Source organism: Urocitellus parryii, chromosome 1 (genome assembly GCF_045843805.1).
Source record: "Urocitellus parryii isolate mUroPar1 chromosome 1, mUroPar1.hap1, whole genome shotgun sequence".
Taxonomy (NCBI): domain Eukaryota; kingdom Metazoa; phylum Chordata; class Mammalia; order Rodentia; family Sciuridae; genus Urocitellus; species Urocitellus parryii.
The window spans coordinates 154,363,257-154,375,988 of NC_135531.1; the positions used below are offsets into that span (position 1 = coordinate 154,363,257).

Sequence of the window (12,732 nt, forward strand, 5' to 3'; positions counted from 1 at the left end):
GGGAGATGACCAAGCTGAATCTTTTTTTTTCCCCTAGTTAGTTATACATGACAGCAGAATGCCTTTCAATTCATTGTACACAGATGGAGCACAACTTTTCATTTCTCTTGTTGTACACCATGTAGGGTCACACCATTCATGCAGTCATACATGTGCCTCAGGTAATGATATCCATTTCATAACCATCTTCCCTACCCCCCATACCCACTCCCCTCCATGCAGTCCCCTTTGTCCAATCCAGAGTTCCTCCATTCTTCCTAGGCGCCCCCAGCTCCATTATGGATCAGCATCTGCTTATCAGAGAAAACACTTGGCCTTTCGTTTTCTAGGATTGGCTTATTTCACTTAGCATGATATTCTCCGGCTTCATCCATTTACCTGCAAATGCCATGATTTTATTCTATTTCAATGCTGAGTAATATTCCATTGTGTGTGTGTATATATATATATATATATATATATATATATATACATACATACATACATACATACATACATACCACAGTTTCTTTATCCATTCATCTACTGAAGGGCATCTGGGTTGCTTCCACAGTTTAGCTAATGTGAATTGGGCTGCCAAGCTGAATCTTGAAGGTACAAGAGAAAGGAAGAGACAAAGATTTTTTTCTAAGCAGAAGACAAATGAAGATCCTGAGTAGGAGTGTCACAGAGCAATCTTCTTCTTTTTAGGAAGAGCTTCTCCTTGGCCATGGCTCACCAGCAGGGTCATAGCTCTTCCCTTTTGAACGTGCTGATGCAGGTCAGGTGTGACCAAGGCAGGACAGCCCTCTGGAGGTTTCATGGCTGGGCCCCTGGCTGAGTTGGTGCAGATTTACAGCCAGATACACAACCTTGGCAAGGAACATATCAATAAGAGGACATTGACATGTTCCGGGCACCTAAAGCTCAGAGTCACCTTGTGAACCAGGCTCGTACACTTTTACATGCTTCAGGGACAGTCTTGTAAAGACATCAGGACCTGTGGTTTTCCATGATTTCTTCCTGTTCTCAGACATTTCATGTGAGAGCATTAACATTTCTCAAGGGAGATCCCCTCTTCAGATAGACACATCATTCTGCCAGGAAACAGGCCACACTATTGTACTCCTCCAGCATTTATTGAGCACTTAGTATGTGCCATAGATCAAGGTCCTGAAGTAGTGAATAAGGCAGAGCCAACCCTGCCCTTGTATGGCTGGTGGGCTGTAGCACAGATGCCCCACTAGGGATTCCCAGGGAGGCTACCTACCCAGAAACGCAGTGTTCTGGCCTTGTTGGGCCCCACCTGATTGCCATTTCTGCTAGGAATCCCACTCTGCAACATCTCTGAGGAGGAAGGGAACTGCAATGTACAACATAGTAGTAGTAGCGGTGACCATTCATTCTTCTCTAAAGACACTTCATCCTTTTCTGTTCATTTTTCAGTCCAACTACCTTACCCTCCCCATCCCAGATATTCAAAATAGATTCCTTTTAAAAGGAAAAAAAAATAAAGACAAAATATGCTCTTTTAGAGCTTATGAACAACAATTTTAGGCTTGATACATAGGGAGGAAACATCTTGGCAGCACCTATAATCTGCTTATCTTCAGCCAACAAATTTTTAAAGCCTCTGCCAACCCCAGAGGGCCCTCGTAGGGGTTAGGCTCCGTAAACACTCCCGTTCAGAAGCTTTCTTGTTATTACAAAAAGAACTTGAGTTTCATCTTAACCATCTATCAGAGCTTTCGGTCTCTGAAAATCCTTCTCTGGCCTCCCATCATGCTGTAAGGAGCTCTGAAGTTGTCTTGAAGAGCAAGCTCTAGATGGACATCCCCGGCACTCACCATGCACTTGTCCATAGTAGGCGCTCATTTAATATCTGATGGGCCATCAGTCACCTGTCCTGCTGGGGCCCTCTGCAGTCTGGTAACCAGAAACCTCTTCCTCACTCTGTGCCCTGCCACATCAGCCTGCCTGCTTTCCCTGGGTCACACCAAGCTCATCCTGCCTCTGTGTGCTTGTCAGCTTCCATTACTGCAAGAAATACCTGAGACAAATCAACTTACAGAGAGGAAAGGCCCCACGATAGAGAAAGAGCCCCACTGTCCCCTTTGGGGGCACAGACCAAAGACCTGAAGGCAGACCACTAGACCCCTCTTAACGTTTCCACAACCTCTCAGTAGTGCCAAGCTAGGGATTAAGCCTCGAACACATGGGTCTTTGAAGGGTCATTTCAAATCCAAGCTGAGCCCCGTGCCTCTGAGGCGGATGTGTGCGCTTCCTGAAGCGCCCCTCACCAATACTCCCCTGGCACTTTCCCCTCTTCTGTGGGGCCTCTGCCTGAAACTCACCCCTCCAGCGAGCCCTTTCCTAGCGAAGGAACAGAAAACAGCATATTTCATCACACTTCATGTCCTTGTCGTGCTTTGCTTTTCTTAAATCTGCTTTATTTAGGTATGATTTTAAAACTACCCAAGGCACGCATTTCTTTCAGTGAACATTTTCATTTCTAAAACGTGAGAAGCTCATCCTCCTGAGCAGCAGCACCAGTCTTGATGCAGAGCATGGCCACGCCCCTAAGGGCCCCACCCCATCTCCATCCACGCCCCTAAGGCTCCGCCCCAGCTCTGGCCACGCCTTGCCCGCTCCCTGGCCACTGCGCATCTGCACCTTGGTGCTCTGTAGCTGGAGACTAGATGCGTGTCTCCTGGCGTATCTATTCTGGGAGTCAGGTGCTCGTCTCTCTGGCTTCTTTCACTTAGAAGATGTGGGTGAGATTCCCTCAAAGGGATGTGTCCCCGTCTCATTCCTGTTCTTACTGCATAGAACTATGTGGGGTGGATATACACAGGTCCCCTGGTCCCCTGCTCCACGAGGCAAATGTACCAAGACCCCCAGTGGATGCCTGAAGCCGTGGAGAGAACTGAGCCCTATGTATATGGATTTTTTCCTGTATATACATATCTATGGTCAAGCAGGTGTTTGATTTTTTTTTAATATTTATTTTTTAGTTTTAGGTAGACACAATATCTTTATTTTATTTTTATGTTGTGCTGAGAATTGAACCCTGTGCCTCACACATGCTAGGCGGAGGTGCTACCACTTGAGCCACGACCCCAGCCCTGATTTTTTTAAAAAAACTTCATTTAAACGCCATCCAATGTTCCACAGTCCCCAAAACAAAGATTTGCTACTTACAATGTGATATTCCACATAGATTCCTATCAATCCCTAAAGCTCATTATTTAATCTTAATCCCTATGTTGCACCCACAAAGGAGACATTGGAGATTATTTTAAATAATTACCAACTCTTCATCCATTCAACAAGTATTTATTAAGCACCTAGATGCCAAGCCTGTGCTGGAGTCACATACCTATGATGCAGTTTAATTTGTGAATGAGGCATGATAAGAGGTGAATAGCAATAACTACTAATAAACTAGAATAATTATAACAATATGCTGTAATAAAAGTGATATGAATGTGGTCTCACTGTCTGGAAAGAATCAGGAGAAATATTAATGTTTTCCAGCCTACAGCTGAACCCACAGAAAGTCAAAGTGCAGACAAGGAGGGACCCTGTACTACACTTCTCTGTCCTCCATCCTGCTGATGGACTTTCAGGTGGTCCAATTTGCTCTATTTCTTATTCACAGCCCTCGTCACTCCCTGATGTTATCCTCTCCCTTAGTACCATCAGGTCCAGAGGACAGAAGCCTTGTCCATGTCATACCCCTGATGCCGGCACTAAGTGGGAGCTCAAGGTCTTCTGAATGAATGACTGTTTTTACACCCACGACATAAACAAAAGCAAGAATCAGGGATGTGCTTCAGGTCTTTATTTTCTCTGAACCCCAGTTTAGAAATCACCAGGTGAATCTGTACTTACAGACCACTCTCATACACATGCAAACGAGAGAGGCCAGGAACACCCCGCCTGACCCTGTTGACCGGGCACGCTGACTGACCTCCATGACCCTGGGCTAAGGGTGCAGTTTCTGAAGATCCTCCACTTATTAACTTTTCTGCAAGCCATACCACCTCTGTGCCTCAGTTTCCCCATATATGAAGTGGGGTTAATTTGTATTCAGTAGAGTTTTATGAACATTAAATAGGAGAGTCCATGGGAATCCCTTAGCACAAAGCCTGGCCTCATTAAATGTTCATCCATAGTCTCATCTGAGCATTAATGAACAAAAACGAGGGAAACTCAACAGTGTTTCCTAAAATTCCCTAAAATCCTTTTTGCGTGAAGGTGCTGGGGATGAAACCCAGGGCCTCATGCATCTAGGCAAGCTCTCTACCGCTGAACAACACCCCCAGCCCCCAAAACACACTTCTCAGAAGAACTTTGTCCTCCAAGGAATTGTAGTACCAAGAGTCACCATGTCACTGTAGACTTTATGGCAAATGTCTAATCGGTTGGGTCTAAGTCTTTTCTAGTCAATCTGTCAAGATCCTCTGTGAGGGGCTGGGAATGTGGCTCAAGCGGTAGCGCGCTCTCCTGGCATGCGTGCGCCCAAGATCCTCAGTGAGGATCCAGGCACAGTTCAGGGCACTAGGGACACTGTATTGAATAAAACAGGCTAGTGTCTCTCTCCAGGAGTACATATCCAACAGGAGGGAAATGGACTATAAATTAGTAGATAAATAGCAAGCTTTTTCAGAGTGATGAGTTTTTATTTCTGAGGATGGAAACTCAGGGGCAATACAGACAGAGAGTTTAGGCCAGTGCAGGATGATAGGAAGCAGACAGCAGTGAGATCAGGAGAAAGACAGGCCAGGCCAAGGGAATGGCTGGTGCAAAGGCCCCGAGGCTGGATAAGTTGGCAGCTCCAAGAACTAGGAGCAGAGCAGTGTGGCTGGAACACAGGGAGGAGGTCCTGAGAGAGCTGGGCAGGGGCTGGCTCTCAGAGCAGCTTTCTGACAGGAATGGCCAATACCCAGCAAAACCACCAGACCTTTCCAAGCAGCCTTTGTGACTGCTCCAGCAAGACATCCCCCATCTTCAGGTTGCCAGCCTGTGTGGGCCAAGCCTGCCCCTAGCACTTCTGCGCTCTGCCTTCCTCCCTGTTCTCCACCCAGTGGCATCTTGAAGGGACTTAGAAAACAGGCCAGCCACCAGAGAGGCTGGCAGCCACAGCCAGCTCCTTGGAAAACTTGGAGCGATCTCCCGTGGTTGCTACCACGAGTGCAGATCTGACTTCAGGTTCTAGTGTGGCTGCCAGCCATGCTCAGTGGCACTGGGGGTACCTTTCGCTTCCCTCATGGTCCCTGAGACACAGTGAAGGAGACCAGGGCTTTCCAGAGATGGAGTGAGATAACACACGTGGGCGTTTTCCATTTCACCTGGCACGTAACACACTAGCCAAAATAATCCAGCGCTCCCTATTTTTAACAATGACTTTTCCACCGGTGCCAGAGGACCTATATTGAAAGAATCAAGAATTCCACCCTCGTGGATAAATTCTACCCCGCTCCTGATGTTAAGGAACCCCATTTGGTTTGCCTCTGTCTCTCCTGGGCTTGATCCTTACCTGCGGGGTCTGGCACAGTTACCAGAGTAGCTGTGAAAGGCAGGTGCTGCTTCCTGTCTGGATGCTCAAGGGCTCCTTGTCACAATAGCCCCAGCAGTGCCCCCAGCTAAACCAGTCGCCTCTAGTTAAGTAACAGATGCTGCGAGTCAGAGCTGAACAGTCCCCAGAAAGACAGCAAGACCCTGCTCGGGAAGCTGCCTCCACTGGAGCCCTGCTCTCCTCCCTCTCCCTTCCCCTCACACTCAGCCCCTTTCAAAGAGAGCAAAGAAGCTGTACTGAGCTTTAATGAGGAATCAGCTGGGCACACTTTGCCACAGGCCTGGCTGGAGGCAGAGAGAGATGAACAGGCCCCATGAGTGACCCACCACGGCTAAAGTCACTCCCGCCGTCACTGGATGCAACCAGAGACCCCGTGATAATGCGGCTTCAAGCAGTCCCCCGCTCACACATGCTGCCCACCCTCAACCCCACCGACGGCTGAGGATGCCCCACCATCTGAAGCAGAATCAACATCAGACCCCCCAGAGGCCGGGGATGCTGCCAGTGTGGAGCGAGGGGAGCGGCAGGGCGTCCATGGGAAATGTCACCATTTATTGCTTTTCCCAGTCTCCATCAACCTTCAGCCAGCAGACGTTCCAAATAGCAATAAAGTTATTTTCCCGGTCTCCCAGGGTCCTGGACCCAGCAATAACGTCTTTCTGAAGGGCAATGAGTCTGTCTTTAACCTTGCCCTCTTTTGGCAGGTATGCACCCGGGTGGCTTCCAGAAGCCTCCCTGGGCTACTTGCTCCCCGTGTGCGGATGCCTTCCCTTCTGGGAAAGTGACAGACCCTGCTCAGTGGTCCAGGCACCTCTCCTCTCCTCCAGCTCTTCTGGAAACCCACTAAGTTATCTTAATTACCATTCCTTCTTGGTCTCTGCCAAGAAGTTGAGAGATTTATAATTGGATCAGTCAAATATTTGCTGTGGTTTATTTCCTTGCTCCTCGAGCTCTTGTAAAAGTTGCATTCGCGTGCCACTTTGGGGTATGACTAATGACTCCGAGGCGCAGTCCTCACATTGCGTGCCAACATGGGTTATTTTTCAAAGGCCAGAGAAAGGGAATTCGCGGGGAGAGGAGCAGTGTTTATTTGGGGTTACTGTGCAATCCCACCCTGGGTGGCTGCAAGAGACACAAACTGCTTTGAGAGACAAACGTCCCCCCTGCAGGCAACCCAGGCACAGATACACCCTTCCACTGGGATTTGGTCATGTGCCTTCTGATCCCCTTCCAGGGTGTCTGCAGACCTATTAGATAGAACGCGCCATGGCACAACCTTTTCAGTCACCAAGCACAGTGTGCCCCGCCCCCCCAGCATCTCTGTGTCCTGGATGGATCCTCATAGGGTCCTGGAACAGAGGAATCAGATGTCCCTGGTCCTCAGCCTGAGTTATCGATTCCCAGTGATGAACCATGGAAAGGGAACTCCGGCCAGGGCCTGGGATCTTGGAAAACGGCCTCCTTCTAGTGTCAGCCAGTCCGCCAAGCAAGCTGCCAGGCGGCAGCCTAGGACTGCGGTCCTAGAGAGCACGGGCTCCCCTGAACCAGATGGCTTCCCTGCAGTCCTGCTGTCCCCACCCTGGAAGGAGTCTCCACGGCTGGCTTGATTGATGTTCATTGTGTTTCCACACCCTAGCCCCTTCCCACGTTATAGCCACCATGGGTGATGCTGGATGGCAAGTGCTAACCACGAGGAACAAGACCACATGTCCCCCTCTAGAGCAACTTTGGGACTAAGCGGTACACCCACCTGGGCCAACTGCAACCCTCCTGGGTGAACCAGGATAATGAGACACCCTATATGTGATGGATGGAGTTGGAATTTCACCAACAGAAGATGCTGCCCGTTTTTCCTGGTGACCCTCCCCTTCTGCCCAATAAGAAGTGGAAGATATGCAGGGACTGGCTATGATCTTGGGTAGTGAACTAGGGAGGAAGAGAGCCTGGAGTCGGGAAATCTCTGAAAGTTCTGCCGAAGTAGCACACCGCATCGTTTCAGTGGCTTCCTCTAGTAAGCGTGTATTGATTGCTCACGATGCAATTTCAGTCTCCTCCAAGAGTCATTCTAGTATCCAGGACATTCCTATCTTGTGGTTCTGCCACAAGAACAGGGGCTTTAAAGGTTCCCTGGCACCTTCCAGGGTAGATGGGAACAGAGGAAGAGCAAGAGAGAGATTGCACAGGACATTGGATGGCAGGATCTAGAAGTGGAGGACGCGCCACACTATGCCCTATTTGTCCAGAATGGGCACATACCCCCACCTGACTGCAAATGGGCTGGGGAGGAACATCCTGATGTCGGCAACAACCAGCAGTCTCTACCACAGAGGTCCCTAAGCTGGTGTCAGAGGAGGGAGGGAATGAGGTAACAAGGGACAGAGAAAGCATCTCCTTCAGAACCACAGGGTGACATCACGGATCCCGGGGTGGCACGGCATTCCAGGTTCAACGACAGTAACTCTACCCCTCCCTCTCCTGTTCAAGACAGCACTTCAGAAGAAAGAAGTGGCGGTGATGGTTATGAGAAGAGAAGCCCTCGGTGCAATTCTGGTCCCTTTCCATGGACTTCATTTACAAATTTCTTATTTTACTCATTGGATATTTAACAAATGCTTATTGATCAGATTCTGCTCCAGGTGAACTTGCCCCAGCAGAGGATGCTAATGAGGCATGCTCACCATGTACAAAGCACGTGCTATTCAAGCACCTTGTAAGCAGAGGCTCATTCCATCCTCACTGTGACGTTCTTGTGTGGATACTGTCACTATCCCCATTTTAAAGCCCAGGCAGTGGAAGATATGCAGGGACTGGAGGCATAGTGAATCTAAACGGCATGTGCAGCACCCCAGGAAGGAGGTGGCAGAGCTCAGACTCTCACCCAGGCGCGACGTCTCTGAAGTCCTTTCTCTTAGTCACTCCCTACGCCACACATCCCGCACCTGCGGTTTACACTGGTCTCACTGGCCCCACAGTGACTTAAAGACATTTAGGGGGTGACAAGAGCTTGAGGAAAAATAAGGTGCAGTAAAGGGACACAGGATGGAGCCCCATCAGAGTCTGATCGTGCCCCGCCCTCCCATCCAGTACCTTATCTGAGAGCCGTGGCTGGCAGGTTCCTGCTTAAATGGAGGCTGCCCTCCAAGCTTCTGCAGAAGGACTCTGAGGGGCAGCCACAATGGATGTCCTCCCTCTCCTCTGAAAAATGCCTTTTCCCAGAGCAGTTTGATTGGTTGGACAGCGAGCACCACCACTAGTCCCAAGCCACTGCCGAGAGTCCCTTGGCTGGTCGGCAGATGGGCAAAAGATGACGGATGCCCAAATTAGTAATGAGCAATGGCCCCGTACAAGTAATCACCTTCCCCAACTCTTCCTCATGGGGGTGATCACTTGGACCCCAAATGAAGTCTATTCTTCTCACCTCGGCACCAAGGAAGTTACAGTCATTCCTCTGGCTGACAGCAATTTGTAGACGTGGGTCTTTGTAGTTGGACATTTACGAGGTTGCTAAGGAACAAATGCTTTGGTTACAAAGGTCTTGGAAAACAGCAACGGTTTGTCATATCCTTTCCCATCATTTATTTTAGCCCTTAAGGACAGCGGTGACCAATGGAACGCGGGGTAGAAGGAAGCTAAACACAAACACTTATTTCCTGAAATATGGGACGAATGTCCTCTTCCTGGGCACTGGCCATCTGCACACGTAAAAATGGAAGCCCGCTCTGCTCTTCTGTGATCATTCTGATTTGCGAGCAGGTGACTCAAAGTCACTAGGTACTTAAAGAGAATGCTTATAATCCTGCCCCTAACTCGTATCTCACGACAGCCCTGAAAGTCAGGGGCTGTTGTACCCCAGTAGGAAAACCAGATAGAGAGTAACAATAGATTCACGTCACACAGTAGCAAGTGGCAGAGACAGAATTCAAACCCTGGTCTGTCTGATGGCAAAACCTTTGTGTTAGAGATTAGAAAGTCTTTCGTTTTCAATGATCACATTTCAGATGGAAAATCTGGCAATCCTGGTAATGGGGCCCCCACACCAGAAGGCTCCTGGAGCTGGGTTCTGTGAAGTTGGTGAAGGGGGTACAGCTGATGTCTGCCACCTGTGAGAATCCTTCCAACTGGGCAAAGCCAGGAGAGAGCGCAGGCGTCCATACAGTGGTGGTTTCTATCTGCTAAAGACCTCCCCTTGGAATGTGCTCTGGAAGGCACAGTACCAGCTGCTTTTCCACGCAGTGCTCAAAGAGTTTTCAGGATGAGTCCATTGCTGCGTGGACTCACTCTTTCTCCCCTGCAGAACACCTCACACCCATCTGCACAACTAACCCCTGAGAACATTACATCAAGGCTGCTCAGGAGTCTTCCTTGGCTCCCACTTGTCCCGTAATATTCTACCTGCTATTTAGAACAGGACTCTCAGGTAACATTGTTCTTGCCATCCTCCTGTCCCTAGTAGCTTTAGCTGACCACTCTGTCTCTCACTTGATCACATCCAGCTCCGAACCTGGTTTCCACATTTAATCTCTGGTATATCTAGGCACTGTCGGGGCATGGATATTACTGTCAAACAGATCTCTGTCCAAGTCTTTGTGTGACTATGTGACCAGTTGCTTGACTTCTGAAATTCAGTTTTCTTAGTTATAAAATAAGGATACAGGCTGGGGATGTAGCTCAGTGGTACAGCACTTGCCTGGCATGTACAAAGCCCTGGGTTCAATCCCCAGCTCTACACAAAAGTTTATATCTACATACACATGGATATAAATAGAACCAAGATAGGGTTTTTGTAAGAATTGAAAAAAAAATGATTATAGTGATGATGACTAACATATATTTTGTGGGGGATTTTGTGTGTGCCAGACACTGTTCTAAGTGTTATATTAATTCTCACAACCCTATACATAGGTACTATTATTTTCACAGTTTTGTAAATGGGGAAACTGAGGCACCGACAGCCAAAACTAATGTCACAGCCAAAATTTCTCCCAGGCAGTCTGGCTTCAGGTTCCTCATTCACAGTCACTCTACTGTTCTGTCTTCTCCCTGTAAATGACCACCAAAGAGTAGCTGGTAACGGGTGCGTAATTCCTTATCTGAAACTCCTGGGGAACAAGATGCACTTGGAATTCAGAATTTGGAGAACTATAGAAAAGTTATACTTGGCATAAACTATGAATTATATAGCACTGCAGTGGGGTCTGGAGCAACAACCCATATCTCACAGACACATAAACAAACACACACCCAAAAAGTGAAAAAAAGAAAGAAAGAAAAGAAAACATTGAAGTTTTATGTATTTCCGAGCTACAGGCCAGAGATTTCAGCCATGGTCATAAAACAAGCCACGGTCACCATAAGCCTAATAAACAGGGGCTGTTATTACTGTTACAAATTTTGTGGCTTGTTTTACTGTATGAACTCATAATGAAACTTACTAAAAAGGATATCTCAGCCAAGGAATGGGTGGGAGGGGAGATGCGGGTCATGGGACGGGTCTGCACCTCCATTCACCCGGGGCGCTTCCTCTCCTCCACAGTATGACTTCATGGAGCGACTGGATGGGAAGGAGAAGTGGAGCGTCGTGGAGTCACCCAGAGAGCGCCGGAGCATTCAGACCCTGGTCCAAAATGAAGCTGTGTTTGTGCAGTACCTGGACGTGGGCCTGTGGCACCTGGCCTTCTACAATGACGGCAAAGACAAGGAGATGGTCTCCTTCAACACAGTGGTCTTAGGTAGGTGCAGGTCTCTGGGATGCAGTGCACAAAGGGATGGAGGGCTTCTCCGTGGAAAAGGCGGCTTCCCAGAGACCCCATGCAGTGAGGTCTCACTGGAACCCCCATCAGGATCATAATGTGATGTTCATATGACGTTCATGACATTGTCCCCTAACCAAGCTCTGATGAGACACATGAGAGCTCTGATGAGAAATTATGCCAAGGGTGCCCTTAGTGCCAGGAGCGGGGCTAAGAGCTTGGTCAGAGGTCCTAGGTCAAAGACATCACACAACCTAGGCAAATCAGTGCAAGGAGTAAGCCTGTGTTTCCCCTCAGGTAAAGCAGAACGCACACTGGCGCCCACCCCAGAGGGCTGTCATCAGGATTACGGAAAATGGAGATGTGCATACATCTCTAAGCCCAGAGTAGAGGCAATAAATAGTCACCATTCACATCAGCTCAGAACTTCTCTTAGAAACTGAGAATGCCCCCAAATAAAAAGAGTTTTAAAAACTTAAAACTAAATCAGGGAAAGAATATAGACTTTAAAAAAAAAATAATGTCTTTATTCCCTAGTAGGCAAATCTTAATTACACAGATCTTTCAAGAATCATGGAGCCCCTTGGAAAAATCCATAGGGCCAGCAGAGAAGTCCTTAAAATGCCAACAGTAGAAAAATCCTCACTTTAATTAAGCTCTTGTCATGTTTGGTGTGTTTTAGCCCCGCTTTTTATTAGCTATCAAGAGAAAAGACAGGATTTTTATTCTAAATTTCCTCTTCTTTATGCACATAAGTCCTAAGGACTTTAGCTCACAAATTCACAAAGTTCAATTGCGAATTACCAATTCTACTCAGAGAAGTTGTGGATATTTTCATTACGGTTATTTTGTTATTGGGTTTTAATCTTCTTTCTGATCAGGATAATTGATCCTGGGTAGAAACTCTGTGAATCAGAGCAAATTGTTAGGCCCATTTCACAGAAGAATAAACTGAGGTTTGAAAAGCTAACTTAGCCCCTCAAGACCCCAGGCTATGGAAATGGATGGGTCCCTGGGTCTCATCCACTACCTTTCTGCATCATCATAACTTTTAAACATGGCTCTCAAGCTTCTTGGAGGAGCCTAGATGGAGTGATTTCATAAGGAAAAACATCTCAACTGCAGGACTAAATCCCACCTCTAACTGGGCAAGTGGCTTAGCTCCCTGAGCCTCGGTGTCTTCATCTGTGGAAAGGTGATGGCCACATTCAGAAAAGGCAGGGGCTGGCATAGAGTTGGAGGTCAGTGAATGAAAGCCCTGCCAGGGGTGAGGGAGTAGGGGTTGTTATTTTTGCCTTACTGGGGATGGAGTCTTGGGTGCTCTACCACTGAGCTACATCCCTAGTCCTTTGTATTTTTTATTTCAAGACAGGGGATTGCTAAGTTTCTGAGGCTGACCTCAAACTTGTGATCCTCCTGCCT

General features: G+C 48.0%; 1 protein-coding gene across 4 annotated transcripts in view; it reads left to right on the plus strand.

The window, feature by feature from the left end:
* Positions 1 to 12,732, plus strand: part of Tenm2 (teneurin transmembrane protein 2) — an 881,534-nt gene that overhangs the window by 722,420 nt on the left and 146,382 nt on the right. For all 4 annotated transcript variants that reach the window (XM_026407438.2, XM_026407439.2, XM_026407440.2 and 1 more), the window contains one exon: positions 11,094 to 11,289. In XM_026407438.2, coding sequence (XP_026263223.2) covers positions 11,094 to 11,289 — 196 coding nt within the window. The remainder of the gene's footprint in view (positions 1 to 11,093; positions 11,290 to 12,732) is intronic.